Source organism: Cololabis saira, chromosome 20 (assembly GCF_033807715.1).
Source record: "Cololabis saira isolate AMF1-May2022 chromosome 20, fColSai1.1, whole genome shotgun sequence".
NCBI lineage: Eukaryota > Metazoa > Chordata > Actinopteri > Beloniformes > Belonidae > Cololabis > Cololabis saira.
In genome coordinates this window covers 36024569-36039022 of record NC_084606.1, presented here as the reverse complement: position 1 = coordinate 36039022, position 14454 = coordinate 36024569, and the positions used below count along the sequence as shown (strand labels likewise).

The following is a 14454-nucleotide window of genomic DNA, read 5'->3' as shown; positions in this document are numbered from 1 at the left end:
TTTCAATGCAAAAAACCCCGTCTTATATTCGGGCCAATACGGTACTAGAAAAATTAAAACGTATACGAATTTTTTTTTATAAATCCTGCCTCCATCCTGCCTCAATCTCCTTTAAGTAAGTTCCTACGGGAGGGTCAGGGTTGGCGTAGAGATACGCACATTTTTCCGTTAGTTTTTCTTTTTAAATCCCAACCTTTGCGTAGAAGGTGGCGTGTGCATCTTTCAAGCCCTGTTTTGTGCGCAAGCAAGCTTTATAAATGAGGCCCCTGGTCATTATCGGTATCTAAATATCTAGTTTGAATCTTTTCTTTTGTTGTGTAGCAAAATGTTTTTCTTTTTTGGTATGATCCTTTCTCTGTCATTACTTTGATTTTGTAATAAAATCATTTTTATATTTACCTCAGCTGACTGACTGCTTCTTACTGTTGGTGATCTTGTCACAAGGTTACAGAACAACACAATAAAGCTGCTAAAGTGGTTTTAACTCTATTATTATTAATATTTGTGAGCCACGCCCGTCTGTGCAACCCCTTTAAACAGAAAAATGAAGGCACCTGCCGCGGTGTTTGCGCCGCGCCTGCGCACGAATTGAACATTTAGACCAGACGATTTTTTTTTTTTTGTTTGTTTTGTTTTTTCAGATCCGGGGCTTTTGGAAAAACATTCGGGGCTTGAGCCCAAGTAGCCACCCCCTAGATCTGCCTCTGCTTGAGACCGGCTAGTGGTTCTCAAACTTTTTTCGTCATTCCCCACTTTGAACAAGTGGGGATTTTCAAGCCCCACTTGCCCCCGTCGCCCCAACAAAAATCTTGACGAATTACTGAAAAATTATTTTAAATGTATTGAAATTACTAGCACCAAGTATATCAGTCATATTTGATACTGAATCAAAATCAAAAACAACAAATAACACAAAGTTCAAAAAGAGAAAATAAAAGTGCAGTTGTGTTATAACTTAATTTGCAAAAACATAAACAAGTGAACTTTCCCTGCATTAGTGGCTCCAGTGTTGCCTGTTTTGCACTGCACATCCTTTCAAAACGGGGTTGCAGGCTGGAAACTGCCACTCTCAAATCATGCTCAATGTTGAGCTGGGATCTGTACTTAGTTTTTAGAGAAGCAACAGCTGAAAAGCCTCTCGCAGAGATATGAAGTGGCAAAGGGAAGAAGGATGTTTAAAGCTTTCTGTCCAATGACGCAATGCGCCCATTGTAAAGGCTGATTTATGGTTCCACATTACACCGCTGCAGAGCCTACGCCCCGGGGGAGCTGCGCTGCAGAGGCGGGCCCGAAGGGCGGCGGACTCCGTCGTTTACCGTTGAAGGATTGTAGATGCGTGGGCTGACGTGTCTGCTGGGTTGGACTGTTGTTCGGGCTTTTGCAAAAGCCGGCATCATTTCCGAGGGGCCGCACGGCACGGAAATTGACTCTGACAGCGAAGAAAGTGGCCAGAGAGCTGCAGGCTCTGCCCGCCGCAGCTGATCAGTTCTCCCGGTCTCAGCGCGATCAAGCTCGAATGAAATGTTATAACTTAAATAAAGTACAATCGAACTAAGTTTTGCTCCCGCTCTATTTTTAAATACCACACATATGCTTGCTTGTGTGTGTGTGTGTGTGTGTTGTGCGGCGCGCGTGTGTTATAAGGCGGCGCTCCGTGTGTGTAGACAGCACCTTTTCCGTTGGTGCGCTGTGTGTGTGTTTTAAATACAGAGATGACACACAAAACTGAGGGTGCGCCTTTCCACAAGGCGTGCCGAATGGTCGGAAAATACGGTAATTATTTTAGCTATTAATTATTGCTATATTTGTGTGTGCGTTTTGTTTATTGAATTATCTTTATTGTCAATAGCATAGTAAAATAGGCATGAAATTGAAAATTTCCTCCAGTTTGTCGCGCCCCACCTGACATGTCTCCGTTCCCCACCAGTGGGGCGCGCCCCACACTTTGAGAAGCACTGGGCTAGTGGAAGATCAAAGCCCCGTCTCCGCCTGGTGAGTGAAACGTACAGACCAGACGAAGACGGCTCTGATCGGGCCGCTTTTTTACACGAAGGAAACGAACAGCTTTACAGTCATAAACAAAAGCAGACTCCAATTTAACGCCTCGGGCAAAACTCCCCCAACAACAAACTAGAACACCTGAAGAAAACCCGGGGTTCAGCCCCCCACCCCCCTCCCTCCGCCACCACCGGCTCCTTCATGACATCACAGTGCTGTGACCGGCAGAGAGACGAGAGAATACAGGCTGATCTCCCCCACTTTGTAACTCTCCCATATCAGGGAGATTTTGTAATATTGTAATAATTTACAATATTTTCGGGGAGGGAAACCATCCTCCGCTTTCCGTCGGACGGTTCACGCCCCCGCGTCGTCCATACATTTCTGATAATGTACACCTGGTCGGGCATTATCCCATACGTATTTAGTATTCTTGTGTGTATTCTTAAGTTACTGTACTCAATTCAATTCTATTTATATAGCGTCTAATACAACAGAGTTGTCTCTAGACGCTTTCCAGAGACCCATACCCAGAACATGACCCCCGAGCAGTTATTACATAAACAATGGCAGGTAAAAACTCCCCTAGTGGGAGAAAAACCTTAAGCCAAACAGTGGCAAGGAAAAACTCCCCTTTAGGAGGGAAGAAACCTTGAGCAGGACCAGGCTCGTAGGGGGGGACCCTCCTGCCGAGGGCCAGACTGGTGGGTCAGGGACGGCAACAGCACAGCAGGCAGGTGGAAGCAGCAACGGGATGACCAGGGGTGGGGACCGCAGGCCAGCACGCAGCTCCCGAAGCTCCGGCCCAATCAGCAAGTCCCAGGTTGGGGTGCAGGGTCGGGGAAGGGTTGAAAAGGGGCAGGGCCAAGGAGAGGAGTCTTGACGGACAAACCTTCTCCCCCGCCTGCCCGGGCTGTTACCCTGCCCCTCTCACTCCCACACTGCAGGTTCCGGTGTCCGGCAAAGGATGCTGCAACATGGACAAAAGAGAGAAAAGGGAGGAGAAGGGGGGGCCAGCACAAGAAACTACAGGAGCGACTCTGACACACTAAAGTTTACACTACCTAGAGATTTACCAACACCAGCTAGAGGTTTACTAAACACTAACTATAGGCTTTACTAAACAGAAATGTTTTAAGTTTATTTTTAAAAGGTGGAGGTGGTGTCAGCCTCCTTAACCCAGATTGGAAGTTGGTTCCATAGTAATGGTGTACTGAGTTGTCAAGATTAAGAGGCTGTTGACTATAACAGGGTGCTTGCTCTTTTTCCAGATTAAAATTCCAGACTTTTCCCAGACTTTTTTAAAACTGATATTTTTTTCCCCAAGACCTTAACTTTACATACTTGTGTGCCTACTGCCTACTTCATTGGTTGAGATTGTACCAATTGTGTTTATTAGAAATGTTTGTTAGAATTTTTTATAGGCTAGTATTCAATGAACGAATGCATTATTCACAGTAAATTATGTTTTGACTGATGAAAACGTTTCAAAACATGAAAATCACAAGTACATGAATTTCTCATTTCACAATGCCTTTGAGCATACTGTAAAATTCTACCATACATTTTTTCCCCATACTTTATTAAGACTTTCACACAAAATTCAAGACTTTTCAAGGTCTGGAAAACAGTGTTTCAAAATTCCATACTTATTAAGACTTTCAAGACTTGCGCAAGCACCCTGTATAAAGAATTATAGTAATTTACATTTTGAAAAGTGACAAGAGAAGTAAACAGATAATTTTGGAAAAAAAGCTCTCTTCATGCACCTAAAGGCTGATTTATGGTTCCGCGTTACACCAACGATTTAACGCAGAACCATAATTCCGGTTTAACTCAAACCGAAACCGGGGCCCAAAAACCGAAACGTGGGCCACCTGAACCGTTGCACCCCTATTATATATAAATTATAACATTAATTGAAATTTTATTTCTTAGGAAAAAGGCACAGATAAAATAAGCTTAATCTTTTTTCTGTTCCCTTTCATTCAAGGAAAGAGATTTGCTGTAATTATATTGAACTGTTTTGTTTTTCTTTTAATGAATGCATATTTAAGGATGAGCTGACGTTGAGAACATCAGTGAATGTTGGGGGTTCCACCTCGGTGCAGGAAGTCCTGCATGACTTCACCCAAATTAAAACACGTGACAAAAAACTGTTTAGCAGTGCCAGCGTTTAAGAATGAAGCTTTATGTGATGAACACGAGCAGCTCTCAGCCGGCGCTGCCACCTCCTGGTCAAAAGCAGAACCACAGAAACATTCGTAGGGGGAAAGCAAAAGGAACTTTATTGGTCTTTAAAACGATTGAACATATAAATCACTATCTTCTAAAACAGAGGCCGGCATCTTGGGAGAAACGAGGACAGCAGAGAAAAGACAGTTGATTCAAACAGACGAACGCGAGAGAAATATTTACACGAGCGGCCGGACCAGAGAGGAGGAAAGGTGAGGAAGGAGCCGGTCCTGGTTCAGCCCGGGCTCAGAGAGAGTCGCTCCTCTTGTACGCCACCATGCTGTTCACCTTGTGGATGGAGGTGGTGAAGGAGCGCAGCCGCACCTCCTCTGATTGGTTGATGATCTGAGGCCCCGACTCCTCCCACTTGTCTGGGACCTCCAGGTCTTTATCGGTGTAGACCAGGAGGTCGAACGCACCTGCAGGGAGGACACGGAGACGGAGACGTCACTCAGCGCCTTCACACGGGAACTTTCATTCCTCTGGAATTCAGGATTTAAATTAAATCCCATTTAAAATGAGTAAAAATGACCATGTAAACACCTAATTCCCAATGAAAATGGCCATTCCCAATTAAACTTAATTCCGAAGTAAGTGGCTGGTTTATTCTGATTTTAAATCCGAATAGAATAATTCCACTCATTAAAAAAAAAAAAAAATTAAATAAATAAATAAATAATAAAAAAAATAAAAATAAAATAAAAGAAAAGAAAAAAAAGAAAAATTATAATTTAAATAAAATACAAAAAAAAAATGTATAAACTCATTCTGCTTTAATACAATTCCGGTCTTTCTGCGCTGCTTGTTCCCTCGCCCATCTGTCTCCATGATGCTTACAGGACTGTCTCAGAAAATATAATATTGTGATACAGATGCACGTTTATCTCATTAAAAATAGTCAAACTTCTTAACAATATAAATTGATAGAAAACAATAGATAATTTATTATACAGGACTGTCTCAGAAAATTTGAATATTGTGATAAAGTTCTTTATTTTCTGTAATGCAATTAAAAAAACAAAAATGTCATACATTCTGGATTCATTACACAGGGTGCTTGCTCTTTTTCCAAATTAAAATTCCAGACTTTTCCCAGACTTTTTTAAAACCGATATTTTTTTTCCCAACTTGTAAATTTCGGGTGTTGTAGCCATAAATTCGAAAACACGCAACAACCCATTTCTGTTGACCACTAGGCAATCGACCTCAGCAGTAACATCACGAAATGTTCCAGAGTAGGCTAGGCAAGCGTTGATTGGATATTATTCCTTTAGGTGAAGACAGTACGTGACTAGTTAGTAAAATTATAAGTTTTATAGCCTACCTTTCTATTTCTCATTTCACAATGCCTTTGAGCATACTGTAAAATTCTACCATACATTTTTTCCCCATACTTTATTAAGACTTTCACACAAAATTCAAGACTTTTCAAGGTCTGGAAAACAGTGTTTCAAAATTCCATACTTATTAAGACTTTCAAGACTTGCGCAAGCACCCTGTTACAAATCAACTGAAATATTGCAAGCCTTTTATTATTTTAATATTGCTGATTATGGTTTACAGTTTAAGATTAAGATTCCCAGAATATTCAAATTTTTTGAGATAGGATATTTGAGTTTTCTTAAGCTGTAAACCATGATCAGCAATATTAAAATAATAAAAGGCTTGCAATATTTCAGTTGATTTGTAATGAATCCAGAATGTATGACATTTTTGTTTTTTTAAATTGCATTACAGAAAATCACAATATTCTAATTTTCTGAGACAGTCCTGTATATTCCGCGCTGGGCTTGTTTTCCAAACAAAGTTTCAAGATGGCACCACGCAGTAAACGGTGGTCGTGCCAAAGCGCGGTGTTCTACGTCCCTCCTCTTCAGCAGACAAAAGAAAATCATCAACATGATGTTGTCGTGCTGCTGCTTCAAAAATAAAATCTAAACAAATCCAAAAAGGATGCTAATAATGTGGTCCTCCATGTTGTTGCTAATCGAGTAAGTTTGTTTTCTTCCGGTAGACGTAAATACGTAAAGACATCCCCCCCTAATCCAATCAGAACCTTCCCAACCCCCAGACCTTAAGAGGAATTGGATAAATCTGATCAAACGTGTTTTCCATGTAAACCTCAATTCGGAAATTACTATTTCCATGTAAACTCAAGGAAAATAGTTTAATTCAGAATTATTATTTCCAAATTAAAAAACATCATGTATCCGTGGCCAGTGTTGAGCCGTCTACACCAGGAGCCCGGCCCAGCTGGGATCCACACGGCCACCGGGACTTGTTTAAAGGCTTAAATTATTATATACTAGCGGTGTAACAATATATCGTGCCACGAAATTTCGCGATACAAAAACGTCACGATACGTGTCGTGGAGGTGACAAACTGTATCACGATATTGGGTTATTAATATTAATATATTGTGTTGACTAGTAACGACCGCGCCTCGACCCGCGGACCAAAATCTTCCTCCGCTCAGAAGAAACTAGTCCCGTTTTGGTCCCGATCACGGGACTCTTGCAGGGTTTTGAGCTCTGAACTTTTACTTATGTAAGTCTGGTGTAGAGTTAAGCCTTACCTTATTATCAACACAGCACCTAGTGCCGTACTGTGGCGTATCACTCCGGCCAATCTAAAACAGACTCACTACAGATAAACTGACTAGTGTCATTATAGTCCCTGATTTACATCAGAATAGAAAGAATACATTTATAAAATAATCAACCCTGAATTACCAAAATAACCTTAACAAAAATAAATCTCCTCTTACACTTATAAGGTGAGCATGAATCAATCTTTTTTATGATGTAAAATTGTATGTATTTATTTACTCTTATTTATTTATTTATTTAATTTTAGTTGTTAAATTTCTGGAAAAGAAAAAAGTCAAATCATACGTGAGAGAAACTATTCATTTTGTGGCTAAATATTTGTACTTGTATGAAACTAAAGATGCATAATGCAAACCTGACATTTACTTTTAGTTCAGTTTGTGGAAAATGGTTGGCCTGGCTTTCTCTTTAAAACTTAAACAGTTATAAAGCATTACAAACTGTAACAATAGGGAAAACACACAGTATTGTTTTGTATTTTGTGTCTTTCAAATAAAAGACAATTTTTTCCAGTCACATGTTCCTCATTCAAGGTTGTTTAAAAAATACTGCTATAATATCATATAGTATTGTGAGATTAGTGTATCGTTACACCCCTATTATATACATACATTTGAGCGAAACGGGTGAAAGAGTTTACTCACAGGGCGTGTCCAGCAGCGGCAGGAACGTCACCGTGGCCGTGATCTGCCTGATGACGGAGCGGATCTCGTCCTGGATGGTCTTGATGGACTTCTCTCTGGGAGCGCTGGCGGCAAACGACACAACACGTCAATTCAGGAGCCGCGTGGGAGCGGCACGCTTTCTCAACCAGTTTTAACCAGAGTACTTCAACACACCAACCCACCATCTCAGAGGCACCAAGCCTAAATACTATGACTGCGTTTCCATGCATCAATAACCCTTTTAAAACCCGAATATTGGCAATAACCTGAATTTGCACGGCCATGTAAACACCAATAACTCCTTTGAATAACCCGAATTTATATATATATTCGGGTTTTTAAAAACCTGATTATGACCCCTGGGTTACTCCTTTTAAAACCCGAATATTCGGTCATGTAAACACCAAACAGAATATCCCCATCAAACGGAACAGGAATTTGTTTTCTGCACATGCTCTGTTCACAAGGAATCCTGGTCTTTTGAGTCCAGGAAGTTCTTATAAACACGGAGAAACCAAGACCAGGAGGAGACTAATCACTTCATAAATGTAATGAAGGATATGAACATTTCTGCATTTGTAGACGGTAGAAAGTACCGGGATAGCCAGATTTACAAGAAGGTGAGCGAAAAGTTGCGCGAAGCAGCATTTGTTTTGGATTTGGATACAGGAAGAAGAAGCGGAAATGGCGGTAATTGCATCATCACGTTCTCCGTGCGTCGCTGGTTTGATCCAGATATCCTGAATGATTAATTACCATGTAAACGGAATATTCTGAATGTTTCAGTAACCGGAATATTAGCAATAACCTGAATTTTGACCGCATGTAAACATAGTCACTGATGCTTGTACAAACCTGAAAGATGGAATTGGTTATCTTTAATAATGATTCTGGTTTTGCTAAATATTTCATATCTGGACCAATGAAAACGCTGTAAATGAAGCTTTTTAACATGTCCACAAGAGGACTAATAAAAGAAACTCATTTAATCTCAGTTTGAGCAGGTTTTGGTTTTTGAACGATCCTTTAGTCTCGTGGTGGTTCAGAAACTTCAGCGTTAGCAGATGCTCCCGCCCCATTTCTAAACTTTAAACTCCATTTAAACTCACCAAGAGGTCCAAAGATATCTAATTATTATTAATAATTATACCACGGTCTGTGTGAATACTCGGTTCTGATTGGCTGGCAGGTGTAGGTTAAAAGTGATTACCTAAACTTTAATATCATTGCGCTGGATCAACTGCCAGGTGGTAACCACGGCAACGGAGATTCAGAGAAGAAGAGCCGGCTACCGCAGGACGGAGGCATGAGTGATTTTGTAATTTCTTTTCATTTATTTGGTGAATGTAACAATTTTAATGACTGGGACGCAGAAGAAGAGAGAAAAGAAAATAGGCGAGTGGAGCTGAGCGGACTAGAATATCTCCCGTTGCTAAATCGTATACCTGGTCCGTCCTCGTTACTGGAGAATCAAAACTGTGTCCATTATGGGACGGTGCAAATTGCCCATGTAGGAATACTTACAAAAGTACATTTAATTCATTTTTTTTTACCTTGTTTAAATGGATTTCAGCCTGGCGGTGGTGGCCATGTTGGATTTCTCAATTTTGAGGCATTTTGGGACATTTTTGAGCTTCATATACAGCAGATTTGGATTCAGCACCCCTTAATATCCTTAGAAATGTTATCAGTTATAAATATTTGCAAAATGCCTTCAGGGTTCTGATTTTGTGAAAATTGACCCTGGCTATTACCAAGGAAACTGAGTTATGGCTTGTTAAAAAACTTTGTAACTTACCAAGTTCCAACGGAAAGATTAAATAGGCGCTCAGCCGCGGCTTGTTATAAATCTAATGATTTCAACTGAAAACACATTAAAGCATGAATAACTGATTTAATATTTATGTTTTTTGGTAAGTGACCGTGGTATAAGCGGGATAATGCCCTTCCAGGTCACATTAACATAAATACATGGACGTCGGGCATTATAGTAAGGGCTGAAGGGATCTCTCTCTCCTCTCTCCACCTCCTCCTCAGACAGACGGAGGAACTGACCTGCTCTCCTTGGCCGACTTGTCACACTCGATGTCGAACTGCCATCTCTCCAGCACCTCGTTGGTCTCCAGACACGTGATGACCAGCACCAGCTTCTGCACCGTGCACTCAAACAGCCACTCTGCAACATGGAGAAACACACACCACGTCAGAAACCTTACAGGGTAGAAACACCTTCTGTATGTTCAGTCTGCAGAGAACAGAGACACTAGCCACATCACGGGAGTCGTCCCGGCTTCATTAAGGGCCCTTGTGGCACATGGTGAGATATTCACGCAGGGTTCTAGAAAATGATGAGTAGGGCTGCATCTCAGATCAGAGGGGGTGCACATGCCTGGCACGTTATTCAACACTAAATTATGCATTTTCCCATAATTTCAAGCGGAATGATACTAGCAAAACAAGAATATTTAAAGTGTATTTCAAATGCTTTATTGCAGAAATATTGCTGCAGAACAAAGAAAATGCTACATTTAGTCTGGGCTAGGGGTGGGCAAAAATATTGATATGGCAATATATCGCGATACTTTTCCAGCCGATTCAATATCGATATTCAAAATTTGAATATCGATTTTTTTTTTTTAATATTTTTTATCCCCGATTTTTTTCCCATTATATCACCCAGTACTCCTACCTAATGGCGCTTTTGCATTAGTATCACCTTAGCTCGGTTCTACCCGTTTTGCGCTTTCGCACTAGGGCTGAGACGAGTAGAGCCGCTCCAAGTCGATACTTTTTTCTGTAACCATTTCAGTGAGGTTCTGAAAGCGGGCTGAACAGGGACTATTTCTGACGTCACCACCTCCTCGCGACCGATTGGTCGGGGGGCGGGGACGTCACCACCCTCCGCGCCTCTGATTGGTCGGGGGCCGTCAGACGTTTGAATCAGGAAGCGGGAGTCAGAGCGAGGGGACTCGCGGCGATTTTATTATAAAGCGCAAAACCTCTGTTTGGTGATCCAACTCTGAGGTGCAGATGTTCATAAACCTGGTGGCTGTCAAGAAAAAATTAAAAAAGCGATGTAGACGGGCCGTTTTTTTCTCAGCCGCTCCCGGCTCCAGCTGATTTCTCATCAGCGCCGACATGAACAAAGCGGTTGCGCAATCGAGTACGTCACAGCAGCTTCACCACAACCTGCCCGCTTCTCCCCTAGCAGTGCGAAAACACACGTGTGGAGCCGTGTAAAGCCGCGCCGGGCTGAGCCGATACTAGTGGAAAAGTGCCATAAGTGACAGTCCTGGGCATTGCCACTCTCTACCAACCCTGGGAGGGCCCTGTACTGAGCTCAGGTTTTATTTCACGTTTTATTTCATTTTATAATTAATTTTTTATATAACACAATTGCCTGTCTTTAAAAAATGAAAAATAATGGACAGAGGTTTATTTATTTATGGATTTATATCTATACTGACTGATCACTGTGCCTGTCCTTGGTTTTAGTACCCATCTTTCTTGTGTTTATTATCATTTGCCACATAATTAAAGCAACCTCATACTAAATGTAATGTTAATTTCATATGATGTAAAAATAATATGAAAAACATATACAAATATGTTGTAACTTTAGCTTGTATAGTTATAATAAAACATTGTTTTGACTCAGTTTGTCCCATGAATTGTCACTATAATCTGATGAACGTGCAACTCGGATTTTAAGATCCATCACTATCATCTGATGTACATATATACAACTTGGACTTTAAGATGTGTAATGCATTTTTAAATTTTTCGGTGAACTATGTAGAATATAATAATCGGGATATCGCATAATCGGGATATCGCAATGTGTATCGTATCGTGGCTGAAGTATCGTGATGCGTATCGTATCGTGAGGTCCTTCCCAATACCCACCCCTAGTCTGGGCTACCTCACCCATCAGACAATCTACACTGCAAAAATTCTAAATCTTAACAAGAATATTTGTCTTATTTCTAGTTACAATGGCTCATTTTTAGTCAAAAAAAATCTCATTACACTTAAAACAAGACTCATCACTGGAAAAAACTATTTTCACCTGTTTCAAGTAGATTTTCACTTAAAATAAGTAGAAAAATCTGCCAGTGGAACAAGATCTTTTTGCTTGTAATGAGAAGATAAATCTTTCTACTTATTTCAAGTGAAAATTTACTTGAAACAGGTGAAAATTGTCAAATAAGTTATTTTTCTGATAATGACTCTTGTTTTAAGTGTAGGGCTGCAACTAACGACTATTTTAATAGTCGACTAGTCACCGACTATTGAAACGATTAGTCGACTAATGGGATAATTAGTAATTTTTTCTTAAATTTAGTGTGGCAGGGTGGAGGAGCTGCAGCTGCTTCACCGTGCTACATTTAGTATGTCGCTTTAATTATGTGGCAAATGATAATAAACACGAGAAAGATGGGAACTTCAATGAAAAATACAGGACTGTCTCAGAAAATTTGAATATTGTAATAAAGTCCTTTATTTTCTGTAATGCAAAAATGTCATAGATTCTGGATTCATTACAAATCAATTGAAATATTGCAAGCCTTTTATTATTTTAATATTGCTGATCATGGTTTACAGCTTAAGAAAACTCAAATATCCTATCTCAAAAAATTAGAATATTCTCGGAATCTTCATCTTATGCTGTAAGCCATAATCAGCAATATTAAAATAATAAAAGGCTTGCAATATTTCAGTTGATTTGTAATGAATCCAGAATGTATGACATTTTTTTATTTATTTTTTTTTTAAATTGCATTACAGAAAATAAAGAACTTTATCACAATATTCTAATTTTCTGAGACAGTCCTGTAGATATTTTATTCAACTTTGCCGCTGTTCATACAAAAAGTAAATAAAATGTCAGACATAAATCCATGAATAAATAAACCTCTGTCCATTATTTTTCATTTTTTAAGAACAGGCCAATGTGTTATATAACAAATAAAATAAAACGTCTCATATTTTTTCTCTATCAAGTGGGTGAAATGGGTTCTGGATGGCAGGACGTGGTCTGGGTTGAACTGGTGTATCATTTGTTGAAACCCGTCACCCAGACCTGACGTGCTTTCTCTTCAAATGCTCGTGCATTACCAACGTGCTCCCGTGATAAGCAGGTTGGCTTTGCAAACGTTGCTTAGCAAGTCATCTTTTTATTTACCGTATCGAGGCTAAAAGGCTCCCAAACTTTAGAAGTTTTGTTACGCGCAGCAGCTACAGGACGGGACGCCGTCATTATTGTTTACCCGCTACCGCTCGGCAGAGACGCTATCGCGCATGCGCGACTCTCGGCAGAGAACGTATTGAAGTGAGACGCCTCACTCCATTGAACAAACACGTCTGGCGACAATTGTCGACAATGGAATTCATTGTCGACAATTTTGATTATCGATTTTTGTCGACAACGTCGACGAATCGTTGCAGCCCTATTTAAGTGTAATGAGATTTTTTGACTAAAAATGAGACATTTTAACTAGAAATAAGACAAATATTCCAGGTAAGATTTTGAGTTTTTGCAGCGTAGCAACAGAAAATAAAACATAGAAAAATAAATAACAAAAATAAATATAACCTGTGTGGTCCAGTCAAGTTGAGATCGAGTCTCTGTCTCGTGACCACCGTTGCCTAACTTGCTGGCGTGGTTGTGCTTGAACCACTTCCGAATATCCATGGTTACTTTGTGTTAACGGAGCAGCAGAGAGCAGCGTCTTGCTGGTGCAGGAAACTGCGCGCTGGACGCAGATGAGTGACGTACACTGAAGGCTGATTTATGGTTCGCAGAGCTTACGGCGTAGGCTCTGCGTTGTTTTAACACAGAACCATAAATCAGGCTTAACGCGCGCACTTGTCAGTTTTTTTCCCGTCTTTTCAACTGAGCATGAAAACACATAAACTGAGGGTGCAATGCATGCTGATGCACACTCGTAGAACCGGGCCTGTATTCACGACTAGTGCCGCCCCTCCCTAAACACAGAACACAGCTGTGTGCAAGGCCTCATCTTCCAACGGGGGCCACGTTCTGGACTAGGGCTGCAACGTGTTTTTCCAACGGAGTGAGGCGTCTCACTTCAATACGTTCTCTGCCGAGAGTCGCGCATGCGCGATAGCGTCTCTGCCGAGCGGTAGCGGGTAAACAATAATGACGGCGTCCCGTCCTGTAGCAGCTGCATGTAACAAAACTTCTAAAGTTTTGGAGCCTTTTAGCCTCGATACGGTAAATAAAAAGATGACTTGCAAGGTTTTCAAAGCCGACCTTGCTTATCACGGGAGCACGTTGGTAATGCGAGCATTTGAAGAGAAAGCACGTTGGGTCTGGGTGACGAGTTTCAACAAATGATACACCAGTTCAAGCCAGAGAACGTCCTGCCATCCAGAACCGATTTCACCCACTTGATAGAGAAAAAATATGAGATGTTTTATTTTATTTTTTATATAACACATTTGCCTGTTCTTAAAAAATGAAAAACAATGGACAGAGGTTTATTTATTCATGGATTTATGTCTGACTGATCACTGTGCCTGTCCTTGGTTTTAAATAGGACATTTTATTATTTTTTTTGTATGAACAGTGGCAAAGGTGAATAAAATATCTACAGGACTGTCTCAGAAAATTTGAATATTGTGACAAAGTTCTTTATTTTCTGTAATGCAATTAAAACAAATACTTGACTTTAAAAGCACCCATTGATCCATGGGTACATAAAAGTGTGAAATATGAAAAACCAGCTAATTTTTGTAACATTTGCCGGTTTTGTCTTTGCGATATTTATGTTTTGAGCGAATCTACAGGACTGTCTCAGAAAATTAGAATGTTGTGATAAAGTTCTTTATTTTCTGTAATGCAATTTTAAAAAAAAATAATAATGCCATACATTCTGGATTCATTACAAATCAACTGAAATATTGCAAGCCTTTTATTATT

The 14454-nt window shown here is 40.3% G+C and overlaps 1 protein-coding gene across 1 annotated transcript; it reads right to left on the bottom strand.

Moving 5' to 3' along the window:
- Positions 1 to 4263: 4263 nt before the first annotated feature.
- On the bottom strand, positions 4264 to 12768 carry LOC133420524 (mitotic spindle assembly checkpoint protein MAD2A-like). Its single transcript, XM_061710219.1, has 4 exons — positions 12738 to 12768; positions 9564 to 9684; positions 7488 to 7591; positions 4264 to 4652 (listed from the first exon to the last, which is right to left on the bottom strand). Exons 1-4 carry the CDS (start codon positions 12766 to 12768, stop codon positions 4480 to 4482), a joined length of 429 nt encoding a protein of 142 aa, XP_061566203.1. The 3' UTR covers positions 4264 to 4479.
- Positions 12769 to 14454: the final 1686 nt, after the last annotated feature.

Excerpts from the sequence above, each read along its gene's own strand:
- LOC133420524 (XM_061710219.1), bottom strand. The coding sequence starts at position 12,768 with ATGACGGCGTCCCGTCCTGTAGCTGCTGCGC. Across the intron at positions 7,592-9,563 it reads AAGTCGGCCAAGGAGAGCAG|CGCTCCCAGAGAGAAGTCCA; the intron begins GTCAGTTCCTCC and ends GTTTGCCGCCAG. Across the intron at positions 4,653-7,487 it reads GCCGCTGCTGGACACGCCCT|GTGCGTTCGACCTCCTGGTC; the intron begins GTGAGTAAACTC and ends TCCTCCCTGCAG.